The 27,642-nt window shown below is 44.5% G+C and overlaps 1 protein-coding gene across 2 annotated transcripts in view; it reads left to right on the top strand.

Annotated features, from left to right (window-relative positions):
• Positions 1-27,642, top strand: part of Nell2 (neural EGFL like 2) — a 319,573-nt gene that overhangs the window by 280,493 nt on the left and 11,438 nt on the right. For both annotated transcript variants that reach the window (NM_031070.3, XM_087559210.1), the window contains 3 exon segments: positions 15,614-15,754; positions 25,880-26,073; positions 27,120-27,296. In NM_031070.3, the coding sequence (NP_112332.2) occupies positions 15,614-15,754; positions 25,880-26,073; positions 27,120-27,296 (512 nt within the window).

Genomic DNA, 27,642 nt, shown 5'->3' with positions numbered 1-27,642 from the left:
CCTGTGCATATAAGCATCAGTGTCCACAGGAACCAGAAGAGCTTGGTCCCTGAGCTTAGAGTTGGAGATGGTTTTGAACCATCTCTTGACGTGAGTCCTTGGACCCAGACTCAGGGTACCTGGAAGAAGAGTAATCCATCTCAACAACTGAGCCATCTCTCTAGTGCCGTGTGTGTGTGTGTGTGCATGCATGTATATGTGTGTGTTTGTGTAAGTGTATGTGTGTGTCTATGTATGTGTGTATGTATATGTGTATTGTGTGTGTGCATCTCTGTGTATGTGTATGTGTGTGTATGTATGTGTGTGCGTCTGTGTGTGTATGTGTGTATGTGTGTGCATCTGTGTGTGTGTATGTGTGTGTTTGTGTAAGTGTGTGTGTGTGGCTGTGTATGTGTATGTGTGTATGTGTGTGCGTGTGTTTGTGTGTATGTGTGTATGTATGTGTGTATGTATGTGTGTGTATGTGTATGTGTGTGTGAATGTGTGTGTGTATGTGTAGGTGTATGTGTATATGTATGTGTATGTGTGTGTATGTGTGTGTGTCTGTGTGTGTATGTGTGTGTATGTGTGTGTATGTGTGTGTGTATGTGTGTATGTATGTTCTTCACACTATTTCTTGTGATGGTTTATAAACTGAAGGTTTATATTCTACTTTTGCCAACATTTGTTATTTTTGAAATGTTATGTTACAATTATATATATATGTATATGTGTGTGTGTGTGTGTGTGTGTGTGTGTGTGTGTGTGTGTAGTGGAGGTCAGAGGACATAGGAAAGATCATTCTCTCTTCCCACCATGTGTGCTCCCATTTGAACTGAAGCTTGGCCACAAGGACCTTTAACCACTGAGCAACCTTTACAGTCCTGGTTTTGCTTTCTGTTAAATAAAAGCCATCCTGACAAATAACCTCTTTGAAGTTTTGATTTGAATTTCTGAATTATTGCATTCATGATGACCCCCATCTCTCTCTCTCTCTCTCTCTCTCTCTCTCTCTCTCTCTCTCTCTTCATATATTTTTCTTTCATTTCTATCTTCTTTCTTTCAGTTTACTTTGTATGTATGTATTTGGCTTTTACTTTAATTTTGAGACATGATCTTGCTGTTCAGCCCAGGGTGGCCTCAAACCTCTTATGCTCCTGCCTCAGCTTCCATGCTGCTGGATAATTGGTGTGCACTGCTGTGCCCAGCCTTAAGGTCCCTTCTAAGGGGCTGATAATAACAATATTAACACATTCACTGATGCAGAGTCCTCCTGATCTAACCACCTCATGGTGGTCTCACCTCCTAGACTGTTGCATTGAGGAGCAGGTTTCCAATACATGGAATTTGGCAAAACATTAAATCAATAGTGGTAGTGTTTGCAGCAACCATGGAATCTAGAAACATTATAACTTAGGTATAATAGATGATTTCTCATCCAGCAGATGTCCAACATAAGTGTTTCTATTTGGAAGAAAGCATAGCTATTTCTACCTGCAGTGTCTGCTGACCCACTCTATCCCACGTTCCTTGTGAGAAAAGTTTCCCAGCAGCAGTATGGGAAAAAATAGGTACAGACAGCAAACCTGCTCCCTAAAACCCGGGTTACTCATACCTACTGACTGGGGGCCTTTAGCTGTACGTTAGTGAAAGAGAAAGATTTCTGTGAAGTGTTACAAGCAATGTCTGCCACAATTGGTCATGGTACAATAACAATATGATACAATTTCCTCACAAGGCAGGTTCTCAGACTCCGTTTTCTCCAGTGTGAGTAAAAGCTTGACTGATATCATCTACCTGTAGTAGAGTTCACTCTTCTGTCAGTGAGTTCCTTTCATTCCCCAATATGGGAAGATTGACTGTGACCACCACAGAGCAAGGAGAACACAGCACTCGGTTATAAGTAGCAGGGATTTAACCAAATGTTTTTTCTACTTGATATCACCTTCCACAGGAAATTAGAAGTATGGGGGCTCAGCTCACACAGGATCCTAATGCTGTTTTCCTGCTCTGTGATTGACAATGTGTCATTCACACCATAGGGCAAATCCAACAGTGACTTAACCTATCATGTCCTGGATTTAAATTTCAAAGCAGTTATTATTAACTGGTTCTGAAACGGGGTGTCAGTTAAGTAACAACCTGAAAGGAATCGATGTATGTTGTATTCAGTAGCTCAATTTCCCAAGCCTGCCTCTGGAATTCCCTCTTGGATTTCTATAATATTTTTATGGATTATTTGTGAATTTCTCATCATTCACCCCAAGTCCTACTCATCTGCCCATCCCCTTGTATCCATGCTCTGCCCTTGTAATCTCCACCCCAAAATAGAAAACACACACAAACACAGAAAAAACAAAGTGAAGCATAGAAAATACCTCACCATGGAAGCTGTGTTGTATCACAGTGTATACTCCTCTGTCTACACATCAACCCTTGCAGATGTTCATTGCATAGAGCCATTGATCTGGTTCAAGGTCTCTGGCTTTTATTACATCATCAATGATAGCTCTTCGCTGGGATTCCTCCTGGTTGTCCTATTGTTGCCCTGTGTCATGAAGATCCAGCAGTTCTGGATCCTGCAGTACTGGCCTTTCATACACCTCCAGCAGTTCACTGTGGATGCAGATTTTGTGTGGGCCAACTCAAAGCCCTGGATCTGGGCCTGAGTGGCAGCTGAGCTGGTCAGCCCACTGGCCCATCTATAACTGCCACCAGGGCAAGCTCTCCAGCTCTGCTCCAGAAAGGCCACCCAAAGCCACCCATCTTCAGGATGCAGGGTCAGCTCTCCTAATCTCATGCCATTAAGGTCAGCTCCTCCATAGCCAAGTCACCAGAGCCAGCTCCACTGAGATGACCAGTGAAGGCACAGGCCTGCTCTCCTCAGGCCTGTGTTGCCCAGGCAAGGTGCAGGGCCCATCCTCCTTAGTGCTACAATTGGTGAGGGGCAGGGCTAGCTGTCCAGCTCTCATGACATCTGTCGATTGCCTCAGGTGGCCAGGGGCAGGGAAGTGAGGGGTCTTTTTATTTTATGCTTATTGCTGCCTGCCCAGGTTTGAAAGGTGAACATTGCTGCCATATTTTTAGATCCAGGCAGAGTTGCTTCCTAAGAATAAAGACAGTTGCATAATGAGTGCCTTTTGTCAAGACTTCGTTTGCAATGGAATTTCTGTTTGGAGGCTCAAAGTCCTCTTGCTGGTGGCCCAGCTCAGAGTGTTGAGGGAGAGTTCATCAGAGTACAAACAAAACGGAACCTGCTTTGCACAAGGGTTTGTCCCTGCAGCACAGGATCTCAGATCTGAGCAGTACAGGATCTAAAACTTCCGATGCCCCACATGCAGCTGCTGTGAGGCCAGAGACACTCAACAGGCTGGTAGTTCCACAGTGCACCTCAGAGCTGGGGCCCGGAAGACCTGAGGTGACATACTGGATCTGAGGACATGGCCAGAGCCTTGAGTTGCATTGAGGAGAAGGGGCTGCATGTTTCCTAAAAAGGGAGCATCCTGTGCAAGGAATGGAAGGGCTTCAGCTGGGGTTTGTGGCCCATGTAAAGAGGCAGCAATGGCTGCCTGAGAATCATGCACAGTTACACAGAACCCACTCTTCAAATCACGCTGACTTTATTCATAAATTCTAACACTTTGTGTAAATCTTTTTAAATTATAAGCAATATGTATTTAATTTTAGAAAATTTATAAAATGAAGAAAAATATACAAAATAAGATATAATTGAATGTAATGGTACTGATTGAATGAACTGCTTATTCATGAGTAACTACTTATTTACATAGAGGAATAATATTCTATTCATCGTTTCCATCCTGATTTTAAGATAATTATTTCAAGAATGTTTTTATGTCATTTGGAATTTCCAAAATTGCCCTTTGAGGAATACAGCGTTTTTCTTTATACGGGTATCATAGGTTGTTTAATTGCAGCCTCATGATTTCTTCATTCCCTGGAGGTTAATGGCTTAATAAGGAGAAAGAAAGGTAGGGTGGATAAACAGACTTCCAAATGCTTCAGCCTCCTTACTGAAGCTCTGAAGGAGGACAGTGTCTATATCTCTGAGCAGGGCAGAGTCCACAGAAACAGCCTCTGCCACATCAGACTGTAACACTGTGGCAGCAGGTTGCTTCTATTTGGCTCCTTCTGTGTATTATCTTCTATCAGAATATAAAACTGAAGTTAAAGATGCATGCATAAATGTATACACCTGATTTAATATACCTATTAAATGATAAATCATAATAATATCTACGTTTATATATGAAAAATATATAAAGAAATATAAAGATATATCTAGATAATAACTGTGAATTAGATGCAAAAGGTAGATAAAAGTACCTAGCAGTTAACAGCTATGCAACCGTCAGACACTTTCCCTCTTCCTTTTCTGGCATCAGGTAATCACCGACGTGCTAACCAAAGGATTTCCTTTTTTCTTTTTTTTCCAAAAGATACACTAGCCAGATACTGATTTAAGCTGTGAGACCAAATACTAAGAGGTAAAAGCCCATTGATCTAGCATTTGGGCTGCCTAAGCAATGAAATTGGTTTGCACAGCTTGATCGGGTTGATCCTGAAGAATTACGTTGTTGAAGTGGACATAAATCCTATACTTAGTCATTTGATTAAGTGACCCCCCCCCATTAATGTAATCAGACAACCAGACAGTTGTCATCACTCTGCCTGGTTACAAGCTTTGAGAACAGCATTTAGGAGCAGTGTGCCTTTAAGAAACCTATAGGGACTGCACTTAACTGTAGCCGGAAGGAGCTAATGTTTGGCTCAGTGGCGCTCTTTTCGACGTTTTCCCTTCAGTTGTCTATGTGGAAGAGACACAGTGTTCTGATTGCTGTGGAAAACCCTGTATCAAGTTAATCGTGCCTCAGCCTCGCTGCAAGCCGTTATTGTAATAAAGTGGTCTAGAAATAGACAGGTATATGGCACTTTCTCCAAGCCAGCATAAGCCATTCATCAGTAGGTTCCATGGCTAGGACCCACTTTAAAGCTCTCTTGTACATCTTAGTCAGATGTATGGAGACTGCAACACTGCATTTCTGTTTACAGGGAGCCCATCTCACTCACGCAGTATGTCTGCTGATATAGATTTGTCTGTCAGTTTGCAAATAAATACAGAATAGCGATTTGGGCTGTCATCACGCCACCCCTAGCATGCCAGTCATTTTCCTGAACTGCCAGTGAGCACATCGAATGCACAGAGCCCTTTTCGCTGCTATATTAATAATTAGAAGCTCACATAGTGCTGGTGTACAGAAGTACTCCAGCCCTCTCGTTCCTATTGATGGTCACAGAAAATGAGCTCATCTCCTCTCCTGGAAGGGATCGGGAAGTGGCCCAACTGATCCTTGCTATTAGAACACAGTTTTAGCAAGCACAGGGATTAAGGCTTTTTGTTCCTGCTTAAGAGGAATCCTCTTACCATTGTAGACTAGCAAATGCCTCGCATACATGTTCTTATAAAGTCTTTAAGTGTGCCTGTACTTTGAGTGTGCCCGTCTTAGCTCTAGAAGAAATTGACACTGATGCTCATGCCCAACACAGGGTGCTGTAGAAACAGAGCATGCCTAGTGGAAGACACACAGAATCCTTTCCATAAGGAGAGTGCTAACAGGTCACTATCAGTGAGGTACTTTTTACACAGTGCACAGGGTATGGTCAGCCAAGGGAGTTATATTTGTTCTTTCTGCATTCGAAGGTGTTTGACAGCTATGCTTACTGCAGAGTTCTAGTGCAAGGCGTACAGCCCTGTGGGTGAGAAAGCTGGTAACAGTTCCATTCTTATCCTTTTTATTCTTTTACATATAATCTATTCTTTTTCTTCTGGAAGATAATAGACTTAGATTTTATTCCACTTTTGGCGTCTGTGTATTTAGATCTTTCATTGTAAGGTGGCCTCCTGTGGAGCAGAGATGGATGCAGGGTGAGTGAGCTCACATTTCAACTTTGCTTCTTGTGCTGGTCTGAATAGGCTTGGCCCAGGGAGTGACACTATTAGGAGGTGTGGCCTTGTTGGGGTAGGAGTGTCCTTGCTAGAGAAGGTGTGTCACTGTGTGTGTGGGCTTTAAGACCCTTGTTCTAGCTGCCTGGAAGCCAGTCTTCTGTCAGCCTTTGGATGAAGATGTAGAACTCTCAGCTCCTCCAGTCCCACATCTGCCTGGACACAACCATGTCCCCACCTTGACGGTAATGAACTGAACCTCTAAACCTGTAAGCCAAGCCCAATTAAATGCTGTCCATTTCAAGAGTTGCCTTGGCCATGGTGTCTCTCCACAGCAGTAAGATTCTAAGACACCTCTCAGAAGGTGTGGAAAGAATTACTTAAACTCTCCTGTCTGTGTTCTTCCTTCAGAGTGAGGAGAGCAATAGCACTTCTTCCTGGCTGGAACATAATCCACCCTGAGTAAACACAGACAAATCGCACACGGTGTTGTATAGCATGCAGTTAGCTCTAGGCAACTGCTTACAGGTTACAGCTGTCAGCATGAAATCTCTGAGTAAGCAGAAGCTGGCCCTTAGATCTTCACTTCTTCTCTCCTGTATTTTCTCATCTGCTCTCTGTATACTTCTTCCTTCCTTCTCCAGCTGTGTATTTTGCATTTTAAAAATTTGTTACTTTTATATAATTTTCAAGAAATAATCTTTAGTATCAGAATCATTCCTTTGTCCTTATCCTGTAGATTATAATTTAGAAATATGTTGGGCGATGCTTCGTGAATTCATCATCTCTTTCCTTCCATATCAGATTTCTGACCGCTTTGACTCTTCCTTCCATTTTTGCAGGTTTTATCAAATGTCTATTGCTCCGTGACTTCACACAGATGTGTAAGAGTAGATGGACAAAATTCCTAATGGGGGTCATGGATAGGAGAGCCAGCTGCGTAAAGCTGAAGGGGAACCACTGTACATTATGAACCCTTAAACACTGCAGTGCCACCATGGCCTCTGTTCCAAATGACAGTAACCTCTACACAAGCCTTGGGAGCGTCTCTTTCCCAGATCTTTACAGGAAACCGTGCACTCTGTCTCTAAGAGTAACTGCTTTCTTTTAGCACTTTGCCCAAGGCAGGAGGAGGTAAGAAGGTTGATTACTCAATTACAGATGTTTTCCTTTTCATCTCTTTGAGACTAGGGGTCTCTTTGTGCCCAGGCTGGCTTCAAACTTATGGTCCTCCTGTCCTGGCCTCCAAGGTGCTCTAGGGAATGGGCCAACATCCTCAGAGAATCAGTTTTCTTGGTTCACCCCAGTAAGTGCAGCTACCTGTCCCATCTCAGCTCTCCATGCTACCTCAGCCTCCTCAGAACAAGGTTGTCATGGCCGCCGTGTGTACACCCTGCTATTGCACACCATGCCAGACTCTTCCTTCATCTGCCCTGTCTCGTCATCTGCCTTTTGTTTTCAACAACAAAGCATTTCTTTCTCTACTGTGTTTCCGTGTTTGTCTTTCCCTTTGCGTCTTTAGTTTCCTTTTCTCCCTTCAGCCGAGCACGTATAAGGGTAAGAAGAAAGACCAAGACATTAAAAAGTGCTTTTAACTTGCATTTTCATCATTTCAAGTTCCGATGCACTTTTAAAGTATGAGCGTATATAGCACATGTGTTAAGTTAACACGGTGTCATCACAGCTGGCATCCAGTAACAGAGCTAATTCTTGACAAGTGTGAGCGCCACCACCTTGTCATTTCCCTGGAGGTTTCACTGCCATGCCAACCACTCTACCTTGGCTTCCATTTGACATTGCATGTGTCAGGCATGGTACAGGTGGGCAACACGGTCACAGACATTACAGGCAGACTGATCTCGTGTTCCCTGACAAACTCTCACCTCTCTCTAACCCTCTGTCCCGTTCTTCACTCGGTGCCGAGGCTAAGGAAAAATAATAGAAACATGGCTTCTGCCCATACAGAAGTTATTCAGAGACAAATACTAATAGTTAGAGAGCTCCTTTCCAAGACTAAGATATGCAAGACACAGATAAATATCCAGACATGAGTAAAATAGGAAGATATTAGAGAAAAAGGAATGCACACATAGACTTTAGAACTCGGTCCTGTAAGTTGTTGAATGTTCAATGATCAGTATATTGAATCAATGCAGGGTTACCTGCTTCTTTCTTTATTTTGTCTTGTTAGTGAGAAGTCAATACACTGATTTGTAAAATTAAGTGCAAATCCAAAAATCCCAAAGTCAGGGTATTTTTAGAAACAGAAAACTATAGGTGTGTTCTCCAGAATTCATGTAGTATAAACTTAGTCAGTGGAATATCCGTGCAGGACTAGGCCCTCCCCATCTCAAAAACAAACAAATGAACAAAAATGAAACTAAGGCTCTCAAAGGATGTGATAAAGACCCATGGCAGGAAGAATGAGTCAGAAGATCACAGACAACAGCCTTTGCTGTCCAGGAAGACCCTGCAAGATGCGCCCCTTGGTATACAAGCACACCAGTTAACAGGTGGATAAGAGGCTACAGGAGGATAATGGGATAAAAGTGTAAAAGAAGAAAAGTTTATTTTCCAGGTCTTTTTCTGAGTTTCCCCAATTATCTGGAATGAGAGCCTGGTTAACCTGACCCCAACACTGCACTCCCTGGAGACGCTCATTCCAGAAGCTGTTTCTGTGACCCCATTGCTACTATTTCCCCTAAGTGTTCACCTCCTCAGATAATGAAAAATAGCCTATGGATGTGAAGCTGCAGGTGTTCTCGGGGGAGGGGTGCATATGTCAAATCCCTATCACGAGATGCTAGTCCTTGTGTAAGGGTCTTACATGGTAACAGCTGGCTGTGAAGGGAAGAGAGTGTCCCTCAAAACCCAATGACTCTGACAGTTCTTAATAACATAAACAAAATCACAGAGCTCACAAGCTAAAAGGCCAGAATGCTCCACAGTACCTGCACTTCAGACACAAGAGCCAGAAAAGCCCATGACCTTCAGCATCCTTCCTGAGTTTTCATGGTACCAGAAAGTGCCATGCAAGCTTCTGAAGGAGGGAAGCAACCCAGTAATCCTATGCAGCTATGATGCCTACGAACCGCAACAGTGGCCAGCATGACACGGTAACAGAGTGCAGTACTGGCACACACACACCGTGGCAGTAACCAACAACTGTCTAATTGGCCCGAAGACCCTGCTCACCTAGAGGAAAGCTACACGTGGTTCTAGAAACCTGACCAACTACCCAGGGCTGAGAAGTCCTGGATCTTGGGGGTCTCTGGTACAGCCTAAGTATTTGTCCTTGTGTCCACAGAGAAGTGGAGGCACCATTAAGGAAACCTCTTTTTGCAACATGCAAATATACTATAGTCTCAAGAAATGAGAAGAATGAAAATAAAAGATATTCCAACTCATAGGCTGTTTCTTCTCGGCTGATGTCTTAAAGACAAGAACTCTGAGACAGCCTGAGGGGCTGTGTCTATGGGATAACCTTGGTAATGTGCCTGCTGCAGTTACCCCCTGTCTTCACACAAGAATAAGAATCCCTCATCTGGGTGTGGTTGGAAGGAAGAAAGAATGCGATGAGGTTGCACCTGGCGTTTTAATACATTGATTAATGATCATGAACGGTCTATAAATCTGTGATGCTCTTTCACTTGTATCAGGATTCTCTAGCGTCTACAATCTATTTACATGTGTTTGAATTTAAGAAACTTCAAAAACTAAATGAGAACCAGCCTTTCAAATAAGACATTGTAGACACTACTTTTTTTGCATTCTCACCTAAATTTTGAAAACAGACTCCCAGAAACTCAGCAAAGACAGAGAGGAATGACCTTGTGGTTTTAAAAGCTGCGGATCATCTAGAAAGCAAATCGCCCCACGTGAGTAATCAGGACTTGACTAATTGTTTTGAGGATCCTTAATTGCCTGCTGTTTATCAATGTAATTTAATTGCCAGGGCACAAGTTTGCGATATAAATAGCACAAGTACTACTTTATGTGACGTGATGCCATCTTTCTCTTGACAATAAGTAGCAGAAAAGACAATAATACCCTCGCTATGTGGCCTTGACCCTGACACTGAAAACAGCACCAAATGCAATTGCCTTTCATTCCTGCTTTCTGTGTATAGATACAAGAGCACCAGCTCATCCGTCTTCTTTTAGTTTCAAAGGAAGAGGGGTGCTGTTCTGTGCAGCAGCCATGTGCCTAATAGGAAGACATAGATCTGCGTGGTCCCTGCACATGAACGACACACTAGTCTGTGGAGCACACATATTTCAGGAGTTGGATTAGGGAGAGGGTGGAGTGGAAATGATGTAAGGATAATATTTATCATTGGAATTCTCAAGGATGATTTCAAAGGGGTGACCAGACGGAAAGTATAGACTGGGCCCACTTAGGAGCAGACCTTCCTACATACTAAGAGTTTCACTCAGAGTTCGGTGCTAGAGCAGAATATCTGCTGTAAGAAACAGAGCAGGGAGTGTATATCACTCAGATGCCCGACTCTACACCAACCTTGGATTTTATAATGAACAGATTTGTCACTTTCTGAAAGGACCCTTGAGTTGCAGTGACATACGTCATTTTCAACTGGATGCCTCTGGAGCCCGTGGTGGGAGGCACTGTGGGAACTCTAGTGTCATCTGCAAACCTGAAGGAGAAGGAGCAAGTCGCCGTCACATGGTGCCTCGAAGTTTCCACTTGTTGACGCGTTTTTAATGACTGTTTTAACATAGCTGTGCTTTCGGGGACAATCAGTCCTCAGTGTCACCTTCTATTTTTACTGTCTAAGCATGCTTCACTCTCTGGAGCGTGACTGTTACTCATAATTCTTTTTAAGCGGCTAAACATTTTTTTTAAAATTTTACAGTCTACATGTCTCGGGGTAGCTTGGCAATACTCTCACTACATGATGTTCTAAATGCAGATGTGAGAAAGTTTTAACTGTCCCTGGCGAATCGGGGAACCAGTTCCTTACACAGAATGCAAGTGGAGCAACAGATCTCTGTAAGATTTACGTTTAGTGTTTTCTATACTATACCTGTACAGTACAAAATGAAAAGTATAAGGCCAAATCCTGGGCGTTTTTACAGCTCACTAACATTCTGCCTGCTTTAGTTCATCTCACAGCTTATTTAAAAACGTTCCTTAGCTCTTTAAATGAGATAGGGCTTGAACCTAGTTCACCCAGGCTTGAACTCACTGTGTAGATAAGGATGGCCCGAACTTTGGATGCCCCTACATCTAAAGCCTGAGTGCTCCACTCGCAAGTGTTTGCCACCAATGTCCTCAACTCAAGTCAGCTTCACACATGTCTGGCAAGCGTCTTCCAACTCAGCTGCCACCCCAGGAAGCCTGGTAGTTCTTACAGCAACCAGAATACCGTTTGTGTCTCCCAGCTTTGGTATTCGTTGTATATGTCACTCATGTAAAGTTAAGTGTGGGTGAAGGTGTAGAAGGAAGAGAGCACGTTGTACACCATTGGCAGGGGTGTCCTGTTGCCATTGTGCAAAACAGAATGTAAGTCCCCCAGAATGTTCAAAATGGAACAGAATGACCCATCAATAAACGTGTCTGTATGTCCACAGGAAGCACCCAGAACCCCACGTTTGCTGAATAGAGTACAAAACTAGTAATACAAAAGGTTGACGCATGAATGGATGGAGTCACGCTTGCCAATCCGCACCGTGAGAAACCATTCGTCCACAAAAGGGCGAATGCCTGTCATTGGGTCTTGACCTTACAGTGGGGCATTCAAATTACCGACAGTATTCTGCATTGTAGAAAATGCTAAGAGAGTGACTCTTCTCACCACATAATGGCAACAATGGAACATTCGGCATATATGGGCATTTGATAATTGGATAGATTTCACAATTCTCTAATGAATATTCTATATAACAGATACCTATTATTTTTTAGCAGGGTAATAAGATTATAAAATATTGTTACATGAATTGTACAGCTGGTTTCCCTTCCAAACTCTGAACTGAGTCACAGCATATGGTTATAAATCAGTCACATTTTAGATAAAGCAGAATGCTTTGTTACATAAGAAATTACTGTGCAAAGCCTCCTTGAAATGTGAGTGAGCGTTTCCTGCTCAGTACTGGTGTGTTCAAACTTCTTAATTTTTTCATATTCTTATAACATATATATGAACATTTACCTGAGGCTGTTCCTTTAATTCCTCTCGTTTTTTAGCTTTAAGTTCTAGTTCACCTCCGTTTTTATGATTATCCTTTGCCGTAAATGGAAATAATTGAGAAAATAAGTGCATAGCCATTAAAATGAAGTATTTGCGCTCTGCTACCCATAAACCACATCGACGGTGACAGATACATAGCACTCTGGGAGAACGCGCTCTATGTGGCTGTACATTCATATTTTCATAAATTTGGTTTTGTAAATGTAATTTATATAGATGATAGCAGAAATCACATGTGTCTTGTATATCCATTTTATTCTCCAGTCCTTAGTTACCATACAACAGGTATTAAGTAAGTAATTAATATTGAATTAAATTAATAAATGGGTCATCCTCTAAAGAGCTGTATAACAATGATTTAACAAGAAAATAATGCTCAAGCTGTATATGACAACACACCACAGTGGCCTATGATTTTATCTGCAGTCTTCAGAGTAGGAAGAAGTGTACTCAGTGGCATTTCTATTAAATGTCAAAGACTCAAAGAGTATGCCTGCAGATGCGGGCAGTGTGCTGTGGGCACATGTTGTAAACAGAGGGAAGTGAGGAGGCATGGCGACTGGAAAATGGGTGATGAGAGGAAAGACGTGGAGATACATACCCATCTCCTCTCCCAGGGTGAACAGACCTTTCAGTCACATAAGGCAGGGAGAAAGGATGGCCTGGAAGACTGCATAGGCAGGAGAGTTGCAGAAGGACTGCTTTAGCCAGAGCTTTGGACAATGACCATTTCCAAGAGTTCAGCCTTCCCAGAATTAAAGACTCTAAATACCCACCCTGCCCCAGCCACCATCTTCAAATGAGCATTGCTTCTGAAGCTTAATTCTCAGCCTCCTTTCTTTTTCTGTGCCCATAAGAAGCAGCCCAACTCCCCACATTGTCTCTGTTAGAAGAAAAGGCAGTTAAAGCTGGAGTGAGTGCAAGCAGCGAGACTCCTTTGTAATCAGAAGTTCCCCAGCTGGTGGGGCCCTGAAGTACAGAGGCTTTTCCAGAACCTACAGGCCTAGATGGCTGCCGGGCAGGAAGGCAACTGTTAGCTCATTTGGCTAGCAACCTTTATTTGACTGGTGGGAATTATTGGCGGCAGCAACTGATTCTAGGATAAAGGAACCACAGAGACAAACACGTTATATTATAAACAATGCTAAAATATTAACATAGTAGGAAATTTCTACTGTTGGTCCAGCACCTCATTCACCTGAGAGGATGTTTTATGTTTAGTTTCACTGAAGGAACTCTTACCAAGAAGCAAAGGAGTTAGAGTGCTCTGATTGTTAAAAGGTATTTATACATGTGTCCGCAACTTTATCCCTTTCAAAGTTGAATAGCAGAGCTAGGCACGGTGCTGTCCTACTGACTCCTAACACAAAAAGACAGAGGCAGGAAAATTGTGAGTTTAAAGCCAGCCTGGGCTATGTCACATAGTCCCAGCTAGTCAGGGATCTGAGGCATGAGCCCAATAAATAAATACATTTTAAATGAGCACAATAAAAGAGTAATACTTAAACAGAGCAAGAGAGAAGCAGAAGATGCATCCCAGCAGCAGAGCACTTACCGAGGACGGCAAAGGCCCTGGGTTTAGCCGCACTGCCAAAGCCCAAAGTAACAAGACTAGCATAGGAATCTGTGAATTTGTCACTACTGAGACTGAAATAGGCGAACATTCTGCTAATCAGAGTAGACAGAGAGAAAGGCCTTGGAAAATCAGTCAGCCTTCCTTCAGCAGGAGAGTACCCTTATGCCTTATCACATGCTGTAAGCACCACGTGCCACAAACCAAGGAGGCACATAGGAAGATTGGCAGCCTGGTAGCTTGAGGCTACCAAGATGTAGGTGGTTGGTACTTGTGGATACTCTCGGCAGCCACAGTAAGGTAGGGCTGTTAGATCAGATCATCTAGCTAGATCCCAGTCAAGGCAGCAGAGTCAGAAAATAAGGAAGCAATGAGGAAGTAGGAGTATTTTGTATAGCAGCCCCAGGGATCACTTCCCTCACTACAAGCAAAGGAGGAAACCCAGGAGTCATAGGATTGTAGGGACCAAACCACCAACTGAAGAGTACACATGGAGCAGCCCAGGCTCCAGCCGCATATGTAGCAGAGGATGGTCTTGTCAGGCATCAATGGGAGGAGAGGCCCTTGGTCCTATGAAGGCTCGATGCCCCAGTGTAGGTCAATGCCATGGAGGGGAGTGGGAAGGAGTGGGTGAATGGGTGGGGGAGCACCCTCATAGAAGAAGGGGGAGGGAGAGAGGATAGGGGGTTTCCAGAGGGGAAACCTGGAAAGGGGATAACATTTGAAATATAAATGAAGAAAATATACCTGAGATAGAAATCACCCAAGCTTAAAGAGAAAAAAAAAGAAAAAGAAAAAGAAAAGAAATCACCCAAGCTACGTTTGTGCCCGTTTCCGCCTTAAGTCTCCTTGTTTGAAGGAACACACATGTGAATTTAAGTTAGATCTCATAACTTACATTTGACTCTATTTTCATGAGTTCAACATACTATTCGTAGTACGGCATGATTTTTTTTCCTTTATCCTTTTTTTCAGTTTGAAGTAATACATGGGTAAAACCGACACACATTCTTGAAAACATGATTCATGGCGCTGTTGTTGTATCTACTGAAAATGAGTTGTGTATTTAGTCAGAGTAGCTTATACCTAATAGAAGTGATTTTTTTTTTTTGGTTCTTTTTTTCGGAGCTGGGGACCGAACCCAGGGCCTTGCGCTTCCTAGGTAAGCGCTCTACCACTGAGCTAAATCCCCAGCCCCAATAGAAGTGATTTTAAAAACGTAAAATCCCAGTGGCTTATAGCAACAAAAGACATTTTCTTGCTCCCAGTATCTGCTCATTCCCAGTAATGTAGCATACACCCTGCCTTACTCCTCTGTGGATTCAGGTTGGTTTCTGGGCCCCTGGAAATTGCTAGTTCTTGTGGCATGGATGTAGAAGGGTACATGTGTGTCACCCACGGTACCATAAAAGCTCTGCCCAGAAGTGCAGCGTACCAACCGGAAGTGCAGCGTACCAACCGGAAGTGCAGCGTACCAACCGGAAGTGCTGCGTATCACCTGAAGGTGACTGAAGAAAATCACACACACACACTCTTAATCAGAGAGGACTGAAACCCCGCCATCCTAGGATATGTCAAGCTTGGCTGGGAACATTTGGTGAAACTCACAGACCACCACAGATGGTTTTTACCTCGCAGTTGAAACAATTCTAATAGAGAAGCCGCCTTGTAGATGTTTCTCTGGTTACTATCAAATATCACTGCATTCTTTATGCATAGCTTTTGACTACTAAGTGACCATGTTGATTTTATACTTTCTCAGTTTCAAGGCTTTCTGGCATTAAGAGTTATAGTAGCCTTATAGCAGAATGTTCTAGAATAGAACATTCTTTAAAAGAGTAACGCAACTGTATAAAACCCTCCTTTTGTTTCCTTTGTTCAACAGACATTGATGAGTGCTCTGAGGGCTTTGTTCAGTGTGACAGCCGTGCCAACTGCATTAACCTGCCTGGGTGGTACCACTGTGAGTGCAGAGATGGCTACCATGACAATGGGATGTTTGCGCCAGGTGGAGAATCCTGTGAAGGTCAGTATAAAAGAAGATGTAGGGGCCCAGGAGAATGGGCAGCAGTGGTGATGTGCAAGGCTGCTCCTGTGGCAGAGTAAAAGTGAATGTGGATTATTGGAGACCAAAGATGTGGGCCCTGTCCTAAGAACCGTGTGATCTTATAGGACTGGAAAATTCAATCTGATTTACACTCAGCAATTAGCCATTGGTCTTGGGTTATTTTCAGTGGAATGACAAACAGCACTGTTGCATTCCCCTACCACGAGGTGATTTTACAACCTGGGCAAAGCAAGTTGAGTGCCAGGAAAATAACAACACTATACCATCAAAATTCATGGCACAGGAGGAAAAACAAAGCAAAACTTCAGAAATGTTGCTTCTTCTTTGGTGTTTAAAGCTCCATAGGGCAATTGTCTGTGAGATAATAGGCCTAAGATGCACAGTACAGTCCTTCCAGAGCTTAAAAGGGTACTTGGCACCTAGATATTATGATGTCTGCCATACTTGTTACACACAGCATTCGTGCACAGAAAGAAAGATTTGTGTGGTGGGCCCAGGCTTCCAGAACACTGCCAGCAACAGAAGGATTCCTAGCCTGGAGAAGGGAGCATTCCAGATGTCACATAGGAGGAGGGGCACATCCCAGATGTCACATAGGAGGAGGGGCACATCCCAGATGTCACATAGGAGGAGGGGCACATCCCAGACGTCACATAGGAGGAGGGGCACATCCCAGATGTCACATAGGAGGAGGGGCACATCCCAGATGTCACATAGGAGGAGGGGCACATCCCAGATGTCACACAGGAGGAGGGGCACATCCCAGATGTCACATAGGAGGAGGGGCACATCCCAGATGTCACATAGGAGGAGGGGCACATCCCAGATGTCACACAGGAGGAGGGACACATCCCAGATGTCACACAGGAGGAGGGGCACATCCCAGATGTCACACAGGAGGAGGGGCACATCCCAGATGTCACATAGGAGGAGGGGCACATCCCAGATGTCACATAGGAGGAGGGGCACATCCCAGATGTCACATAGGAGGAGGGGCACATCCCAGATGTCACATAGGAGGAGGGGCACATCCCAGATGTCACATAGGAGGAGGGGCACATCCCAGATGTCACATAGGAGGAGGGGCACATCCCAGATGTCACATAGGAGGAGGGGCACATCCCAGACGTCACATAGGAGGAGGGGCACATCCCAGATGTCACATAGGAGGAGGGGCACATCCCAGATGTCACACAGGAGGAGGGGCACATCCCAGATGTCACATAGGAGAAGGGAGCATTCCAGATGTCACATAGGAGGATGGGCACATCCCAGATGTCACATAGGAGGAGGGGCACATCCCAGATGTCACACAGGAGGAGGGGCACATCCCAGATGTCACATAGGAGGAGGGGCACATCCCAGATGTCACATAGGAGGAGGGGCACATCCCAGATGTCACACAGGAGGAGGGGCACATCCCAGATGTCACATAGGAGGAGGGGCACATCCCAGATGTCACACAGGAGGAGGGGCACATCCCTGATGTCACATAGGAGGAGGGGCACATCCCAGATGTCACATAGGAGGAGGGGCACATCCCAGATGTCACATAGGAGGAGGGGCACATCTCAGATGTCACATAGGAGGAGGGGCACATCCCAGATGTCACATAGGAGGAGGGGCACATCCCAGATGTCACATAGGAGGAGGGGCACATCCCAGATGTCACATAGGAGGAGGGGCACATCCCAGATGCCACATAGGAGGAGGGGCACATCCCAGATGTCACATAGGAGGAGGGGCACATCCCAGATGTCACATAGGAGGAGGGGCACATCCCAGATGTCACATAGGAGGAGGGGCACATCCCAGATGTCACATAAGAGGAGGGGCACATCCCAGATATCACATAGGAGGAGGGGCACATCCGAGATGTCACATAGGAGGAGGGGCACATCCCAGATGTCACATAGGAGGAGGGGCACATCCCAGATGTCACATAGGAGGAGGGGCACATCTCAGATGTCACATAGGAGGAGGGGCACATCCCAGATGTCACATAGGAGGAGGGGCACATCCCAGATGTCACATAGGAGGAGGGGCACATCCCAGATGTCACACAGGAGGAGGGGCACATCCCAGATGTCACATAGGAGGAGGGGCACATCCCAGATGTCACACAGGAGGAGGGGCACATCCCAGATGTCACACAGGAGGAGGGGCACATCCCAGATGTCACACAGGAGGAGGGGCACATCCCAGATGTCACACAGGAGGAGGGGCACATCCCAGATGTCACACAGGAGGAGGGGCACATCCCAGATGTCACACAGGAGGAGGGGCACATCCCAGATGTCACATAGGAGGAGGGGCACATCCCAGATGTCACATAGGAGGAGGGGCACATCCCAGATGTCACATAGGAGGAGGGGCACATCCCAGATGTCACATAGGAGGAGGGGCACATCCCAGATGTCACATAGGAGGAGGGGCACATCCCAGATGTCACATAGGAGGAGGGGCACATCCAGATTTTTACAGAAGGATGGAAAGGTTGTTGTCTTACCCAGGACTGATACTCAGTGTTCGTTAATAATCACTTAACCTAGTCCCAGAGCTTGCCTTGCAGCTAGTATTTCTAGCCTTTGCTGAATCAAGAACCACAGATTACAGTTTGTAGACAGATTAAGCTGTTATCTTCCTCACCTTCCATAAAATCATGTTTGTATCCCATAATGCTTTATTAAAATTTACTTTTTAAAGATTATGCCAGAAGGAGCTGGAACAGTGGCTCGGGGGTAAAGAGCTTTCTGCTCTTGTAGAACACCCATGTCTAGCAGCTTCAAGACCAGGGGACTTAATTCCTCTTTTCTTCATGAGCACATGCAGTCACATGCACACACCACCCCCACACTCAAATGCACATTAAAAAATAAGAATAACATAAGACATGCAAAAAACATGATTATAAACGACTAAAACTAACACAAGCCGTCTCAGTCAGGGTTCACTGATGTGAGCAGACACCATGTCCAAGGCAAGCCTTAGAAAGGACAACATTTAATTGGGGCTGGCTTACAGACTCAGAGGTTCAGCCCATTATCATCAAAGCAGGAACATGGCATTGTGCAGACAGACATGGTGCAGGAGGAGCTGAGAGTTCTACACCTTCACTGAAGGCTGCTAGAAGACTGGCTTCCTTCCACACAGCTAGGAGGAGGGTCTCATAGCCCACCCCCACACTGACACACCTACTCTCAAGGCCACACCTACTAATAGTGGCACTCATTGGACCAAGCACATACAAACTGTCACACAAGCGTACAGCAGTGTAAGAGAGAGAACGGTGAAACCATCAAGCCAGACAACTTCATGAGTAGAAAAAAGATTTATGGGGGCTTGAACTACCAAGGCTGTCCCTCAGCAGAGGAAGGGGTGTCTCAGAGAGTCAGCAAGAACCACTCAAAGGGGAGTAAAGTCTTGCCAGTTTCATGGGGTGCAGGGTGAGGCAGTAGTGTGAAGTCACAGCAGCCTATGGGGTTAAAGTGGGAGTGTTAGTACACAGTGTGAGCAGAGACAGCGTGGGGCAGTCATGGGGCTGTGATCTGTTTGGGTAACAGGGAACTAGATGCCCACTGCCACTTTAGGAGATGTGGCTGTGTGTGTGGAGAAGGGAAGTAATGGCTTACCCTGACCAACAGAACCCCACTTGTCAAGGTTTCTGGGCAATGCTGACTCTAGGCAGCAAACCTTCTATTTACCTGGTCAAAATCCAGCCTAGGCTCAGTGCAAATGTCGTTTAGGACATTGTCAGAAGCACCACCATTTTTTTGTGGCCCTCTCTGGCCCTGACAAGCAGGATGAAGATGAATTCTGAACAGCTCCTTCCCCATCATTTCCACTGATCCTCAGGGAAAACCTGCTCTAATTTCACCTACTATCATACAAACTTTGTTCATTTGAACAGAAGGACAAACACCCTCGTATTTACTGTCTCACAGATGCATGAGCACAAGTTTCAAGCGGGGTATTGTCTTAGCTACTTTTGTGTCACTCTGAAGTCACCATGACCAAGTCTACATAATGTGCATGCACCTCTCTCAGTCCTCTTCACCAGCCACGGACTCACAGATCTCGTGGTCTCTGAGGTATCTCAGCTGCGTTTCTCATGGCACCTCAGACCCATCGGGACTATACCACAGCCCTTTATTTATAGATGTCCAAGATTTTCAGGTACCAGGACAAGGTTTCCAGGCCATTGTTTTGGAGTTATCCATCTACAACCTTCATGTCGAACATCCAGCAGATGAACTCATTTCTAATCTCACTGTATCAGATTTCTAAATGTATTCATTCAAAATACTAAACGTCCAATGTCCCCATCAGCCCTGCAGTTACCAAGGTGGCCTGGAGTCTCTCTTATCCAGGCTGTGACTGTAATCTTCAGACTAGCACCCCACTTCCACCCTGACTCTGAGACCTGTATAACACCCAGAGTGATTCCTAAAAGACTGAAGTCAGAGCATGTTACCCTTCCATTTACATTTCTGGAGCCTTTCATCTCTCAGAGTAAAACTCTGACTCTGACATAGTTGATAACAGGCTACCCGGTACACACTCTCAGCGTTCTGGACATTTTTTTTTAACAACACACCAGAGCAATTCCTTTGCATGAGCTCTTTGCTTTCCATGGAGCGCCTGCTCCCAACCTCACCCCAGGGTTTTATTTAATTCAGATATACAAACATATGTTTCTCCTGGACTTTCCATTTGAAATAGCCTTCAACTTCAGACGATCTGGTCACTGGCCCTGCTTTACTTTCCTTAAAAGAAATACCCAATTTTCCTGGAGTCATAGTCTATGACCCTTTGTTTATTTGCTGACTGTATACCTTAGGATTCAAGCTCCTAGGTTTTGTTTTGCTTGTCAGATGCTAGATCACCAGCCAGTCCTGGAGCAAAGTCCGGCTCATGATAGATGGCATATTTATTTGCCCAGCGACATTTACTGAGATGGGGGGAATGGGTAGATAGTGTGATGATGGTGTGGTCAACTTGATATAATCTAGAATCACCTGGGCGATGAGTTTCTGGGCATGCCTGTGGAGGGTTATCTTGGCTAAATTAGCTGAGGCGGGAAGTATGATATTGTGTGGGTAGATCCATTTCCGTGGGCTGAGATCCCGGTCTCATTAAAAAGGGAAGGGGGGCTATACACAGCATTCATTTCTCTCTGCTTCCTGCTTGTGGGCAACTCCTTCAGGCTCCAGCTCCTGAGTTCCCTGCCACAATAGACAAACATAAACCCAAATGAACCCATCCCCCTCTATCCCCTTTTGTCAGGGTATCATATCAAGCAGCAGAAAAAGGAACAGCCACACAGAGGAGAGATGGGAAATCTGTTAAACTGATTTGTTTATGTTAGGCCTATAATTTACATCAGAATTAAAAACGGGTGTGAACTATAGTATAGATAAACATTTAACACATTAAATAGACATACTGTTCAAACGAAAATTAACAAGTAGTCTTGATCTCAGAATGTCAAAAGGCAATTACACATTCACATCAAACATGATAAACGGAAGATGGCACCATACACAGAAATCCCTCTCAAAGATAACCCACAAACATACAATTTTTTTATTTGAAAATATTGTTCTGAAAGCCAATTCTACTATTATTGATCAATAAAATTTGTAGCATTTCTTAGAAAACCGTACGATTCCCTCAGAAGGCAGCACTCTCTGGAGGAGTGCTTTAAAGGCGCCAACCTGCGAGGCTTAAGGAACAGACCGGAAGTCTCTGCAGCTGCCCATTTCCCTGGAGTGATTTGCAGAGTGGTGGTATTAGTATTGAGAGAGATTCAGCTTTAAGAGTATGGTTATATCCGTGAAGGAGCCACTTTTCTATTGCTTGAGAAAAGAGGGGACACTTCAAATCGGAGAAGCGGGGCAGTGCATTCGCAGCTACTCTGAGTGTGGGCGTCACACTCGGAGGCCTGACTTGACTATGGCTGCACCGTCGCGCTGCCCCTCCGGCTGCAGTTCCGTCCGTCAGGTATGCGCTCACAAGCCGCATAAATACAAATACTAATGTTTTGCAGTTCTTCCCGTCCATCTCAGCAGTTCAGACTTTCTTTCCAGATGACGCGCCGGAACGCCGCTTTCCTGCTCCGTGCCGCCATTTCTCCTGTGCCTGCACTTTTGAGAAATGGAAACACGATCCAGTATTTTTCCATAAAATTATATTCTTTCTATTTATTTGCTCACATTTTTGTCCTTTTTAAGCTCCTAAACAATATTCAAATTGAATATTGGATTATTGTGTTCAAGCCAAATATCACACACTATTTATTTAATGAGAAGACACAAACTAAATGCATCTACTTCAACGCACCAAGTAAATATCGGATATATGGGCAGCTGCACTGGTTACAGGGGTGGGTGTATCCGGAGAGAGGATGCCGTGAGCTCTCAACGGAGAAGTCCATGAGACAGGGTGGGAAGTGTTGAGAAAACTCTTAAATATGATACAAAAGATGCAAATGTGAAGGAGGAAGAGAGGGAGGGAAGGAGAGAGAGAGGGAGGGAGAGAGGGAGGGAGGGAGAGAGAGAGGGAGGGAGGGAGAGAGGGAGGGAGGGAGGGAGGGAGGGAGGGAGGGAGGGAGGGAGGGAGGGAGGGAGGGAGGGGCTCCTTCCCCGTCTGCACTAAGGAAACCTTCTCAGAGTGCCTTGAATTTGTTCCTGGACTGTGTTGAGCACAATGAAATTACTGATGTAACAAGGGTATGATCTAAGGAAGTAACTTCCAGTGTCTGCTATGAAGTCTGGATGTGAGTCTGACAGTGATTTTGAAAGGGTAAATAGAAAAGTGTATCTGAACCAAGTTCTTGTCTCGGTCCAGTCCTGTCTCACGAGTGCCAGACCTGTGTATCCAACACTGCACATCTTTATGCCGAAGCCCAGAGAAACTCCAACAACAGGTCGTGAACAGAGTGAACACTCGCTGTCCTCCCTGGCCCCTTCCATTTCCCGATGCTGCGAAACTCTTGCTTCTGTAGAGCAGCATCCACATTTTCTGAGACTGGAACAGTCGTGATTTGTCCTCTCCCGTGGTGATCTTTCGGTTCCTCCCGCTGTGCATCCCCTAGGGTAGCCTTGTGCTGAGGAGCCAGCCTGGGTCCTGACTGCCTGGCTTCCATCCAGGCATCTGTACCCTTCTTGACAAGGACCTCGGGAACGTGGCACAACACTTCAAGCCTCAGTCTCCCGGTCTGTAAACTTAGGGCTTCCTTGCCTCTTCACCCACTGCCATGAGGACCAGATGAGCCGGCCATGGAAGGTTCTCAGGACTTGACAGAGCAACGGTCTCACAATCTGCTTACACTGTGTTCCTTGCCTGGAGTCCTGAACCTGCCAGTTCACTGATCTCTCGGCTTCCAATGCCAATCTACTTAAGCCATTTTCCAAAATGAAGCCACAGAAATCTTTCTAAAATGAAAGTCTGCATTTACTCAAAGTAACTTTTTATTGCCTTTGTAAAGGCGTTTAAATTCCTTCCCTTCTTCTATCTCAGGCTGAACATGGCTCTCCAGCTATATGGCTGCTTCCCCATTCTCACACTGGACACTGTTCTCATCAACACACCTGCTCCCCCATGCCTCTAAACCGCACTTTTTCAAACATGCTATTGCTTAAAGACACCAGCTCTTGGGGTTGGGGATTTAGCTCAGTGGTAGAGCGCTTGCCTAGCAAGTGCAAGGCCCTGAGTTCGGTCCCCAGCTCCGGAAAAAAAAAAAAAAAAAAGACACCAGCTCTTTTTGTGTGTGGTTGAGTATCATCCACACTATGCTTGTTGAGCATGAAGAATATACAAGAGAGGGAGTGAGCTCACTCCTACAAGCATGGCCAGAGCCAAATGCTACTGCAGACAGAATGCAATGAGACCAAGATGTGACCCGTGGCTCAGCAGCATTGTTCACTTAACAGCATCTCACTAAAGAGTTACCAATAGCCGTGACACTTGAGTTTTTATGATCTCATGCAAGCAGAATTCTAAGTTCAATCCCTCAAACTAGTTGGTGGTTGTAAGCCTGGTTTAGACAACTTTTAGAAGAGGTAACTGGTTCAAACTTATCTGGATCCCCTGGTAGACGGAGGTTGTAAGTAGTCCACTGAGCACACCACCTCCTTTTTCCAGGTGGAACAATTACGTCCATGCCAACTACAGCCGTGAGGGCGCTTGAGCTGCGTGTCTTTATTAGAAATGTGCTTTCCATAAAATATGACTCTTTACCTTCCCGTGCATCTCATCATCTTTCTCAGAAATAGACATAGTCCTTCCAGCCTGCAGGAGACGCAGTACCTAACCATGGTACATTCATCCTGACATCCATCAGGATGAGAGAGAGGACCACACACGTTCAGCCACTGCCATCCGTAGCCTCTCACAGAGGATGTCAAAGGGCTTTATGTAGTTAGAGGTGTCTATGGAGATCAGTCAAAGCGATGGGGTTACCATGGTTAATGTACGTCACACACTGTAATCACAATTCTAAGAACATTAACTAGGCTGAAGCCCGACAATCAAATATATCCTATTATTATGAAAAAAACCCATTGTAGAACTAAGTTTTGAAATTTCATTTTGTTCTCAAAGACAGTTTTGCCTGCTATATATGTATATAGTACTTAATTTTTAAAGCATATGTGAATGCTGACTTCTCTAATTATAGCCCATACCACAAAACACTGCCCTTGACAAGTGGAGATAGGAGAGAAGTCACCATGGTCATCATACTAGCAGTTGTCCCAACCTAGGGCTTCGGTGGAGAAGGAATGACTATAAAGTAGTGGTGAATAGAGAGAAAAGGCATCATGTGGCTCAGTTTCATCGACAACTTAAACATAGCCAATACTGAGTCAAGACACCAACTAAAAAAATAATTACTTGTCTCTGTCTTGAAACTTTTTCAAGAAAAATCAGTATACAGTTCCCAGTCACAATCTGCCAGCAACATCTTATCTCTAGCCTTGTCTTCTCTAACCTGATCCTCCCTAAACTGGCCCTCCCAGAACCCAATCCTCTCTAATGTGGTCCTCCCTAACCCTATCCTCCCTAACCTGGTCCTCCCTGACTGGTTCCTCCTTCCTAACTCATCCCTCCCTAATCTGTTCCTCTCTAACCTGGTCCTCCCTGACCCCTTCCTTCCTAAACCGTTCCTCCCTAACCAGCTTCTCTTGCAGTGACTTCTTTCTTGAATGTCCCTTAGGAGAAGCAGATGAAATGGGAAATAGCCAGTTACTGCCACTCATATCATCTCTCTGAAATGTATTTTGGCTTGTGACCTTTAAATGATGGGGTAAACAGAAGGAATCACATCTCTCGTTCTAGTCCTGATCTCTGGGTCAAGATGTGTTTGCTTTTCATCTGTATGAAAATGCTCTAGGCTACCACCTCCACCAAATAGGTGAGGCCGGGTGAAGAATGGGCAGCTGCCAATTGAGTCAGGCCAGGGCTGAAAGGCTAATCCGAAAGGAAAATTAAAAAGGACTAGCATCCTTGGGAGAGATGGTAATTGCAGGCGGTCTCTTCCCTCTCTACTGTGTAGAAAGGTTCAAGGACGTTGCCAGCAACCCTAGACATTGAGGGAAGGACACCAGGACAAAATGCAGGAAATGCATTGTGTGGAGGTGGCCGTGGGAATAGGGTTTGAAATAGAATAAAGTGCCTCGGCACCCCAGCTTTCCTCCCACTAAAAAGGGATGTTCTGTAACTACCAGTGTGACTCTGGGAATGATATCCCCGGGAAAACATCAGGACACTTTTGGAATTGCCACCAGGAAGCTGCTTTATTTAATAAATTGAGTTATGTCGCTACTTCCAGAGAGACTAATGTTTCTCACATCCTTTAGGATTTAGACAAATATGAAAGTTAAAATTCATATTAAGGTTATCTTTTCTTAAAATCAAAATTGAACAATGCTTTCCCGTGAACTCCCCACATAATCTAGTGCCTTAGTGACCACTTAAGGGGGGAAGCACACCTGGGTCAATGCAAAAGACACCGCACTTGACTGCAATGGCTTGAAACCAAGAATATCCTGGGTCATACTGTGCTGCTTCTCTTGGCCATAGATATTGATGAATGTGGGACTGGGAGGCACAGCTGTGCCAATGACACCATTTGCTTCAACTTGGACGGTGGCTACGATTGCCGGTGTCCCCATGGAAAGAACTGCACAGGGGACTGCGTGCACGACGGGAAAGTCAAACACAACGGCCAGATCTGGGTGCTGGAGAACGACAGGTGCTCTGTGTGTTCCTGCCAGGTTGGTGGAAACAAAACATCTTTGTCCTTCCTAGATAGTCCCCCCCTCTACCCCCCTGCCAGCAAGGCCAACTCTGCTTCCAGTTAAATAACAACTAGAATTAAGTTCTTATTTTCTAGAGCCTCAAATAAGTGGAACCAGACAGGGCATGGCCTTTGTGCCCAGCTTCTTTCTGCCTGATACATTTTCCCACAGTCGTGTATCTATTTTTCTTTTTGTTACTGAACAATGTGCATTTATTACCGAACAATGTACCATTTATCACAATGTATTTATCTACATTAATAACATTCTATTACTGTGTTAATTTTTTCTTAGTCATAATATCCTATTTGAATGAAAGAATAAAGGAATCAGAATAGATAAGCCTTCACTCGAGTGGAACATCTCTTTCTGGATAAATGTTATGTTAGGCACCCATTCTTTGTGTTAACCTAGTTAATGATCAGTACTTAAATTACAGTTAAATGAATAATCTTATGGACAAAATAGTCAACTACTATGAATGAAATTGATATTTGTATAAAAAAACATAATGCCTAATTATTCCAGAAACTTGGCCATTTGTGAGGTTTATTAACTAGCTACAAAGCAGTATAATGACACATCGTGCTTTAATACACCAAAAAACAAAATTTCATTAGTAACCAAATTGCCATATAATAGTCAAATATATAAATATTTGATAATTTTTAAATATAAAAATATAAATATCAAGTTCATTTTATACATATATACATACATATGTATAATGAAGTTGAATATCATAATATGCTTAATATAACTGTGGACGACATGATGACCATTACCATACACTAGTCAGTTTCCAGAAGTTTTCTTTTGGTCAAGACATTTAAGAAGTAGAAGTAGAATGAAAAGGAAATGAGAAGTCTCCCGGCCTTGGGCGCACCTCTGTTACTTTCAAAGTGGGATTTCAATGACACTTTATTAGCCGAGTAGATGGGGTCGCTCTCACATCCTGTGCGTGCTGTGGCACCCTGAGAAACCGAGCTGAGCAGTAACACCCTGTTCCCTTTTTACCGCAGACTGGATTTGTTATGTGTCGACGGATGGTCTGTGACTGCGAAAACCCCACAGTTGACCTCTCCTGCTGCCCTGAGTGCGACCCAAGGCTGAGCAGCCAGTGCCTGCATCAAAACGGGGAAACCGTGTACAACAGCGGTGACACCTGGGTCCAGGATTGCCGTCAGTGCCGCTGCTTGGTAAGTTAAACAGGAAAGCATCCCCTTCCACCCATCAGCAGCATGTGACTGACTAGAATGCTGACAGCTACAACCACAGAGCCTGGGTAACCAGTCGGAGAGAGAAACGCAAGGGCAGCCTCTGGAGCCGTGGTTATCAACCTGTGGGTCGTGACCCCGTTGGAGGTCAAACAAGTCATTTATGGGGTTACATATCTGATATCCTGCATATCAAATATTTACATTATGATTCATAACAGTAGCAAAGTTAGTTATGAAGTAGCAATGAAGTAATTTTATAGTTGGGGGTCACTACAATAAGAGGAACTGTGTTAAAGGGTTGTAGCACTAGAAAGGTAAGATCCAG

Source organism: Rattus norvegicus, chromosome 7, assembly GCF_021556685.1.
Source record: "Rattus norvegicus strain SHRSP/BbbUtx chromosome 7, alternate assembly SHRSP_T2T, whole genome shotgun sequence".
In the NCBI taxonomy this organism is placed as follows: Eukaryota; Metazoa; Chordata; class Mammalia; order Rodentia; family Muridae; genus Rattus; species Rattus norvegicus.
This window is presented reverse-complemented; position numbering and strand designations above follow the sequence as displayed.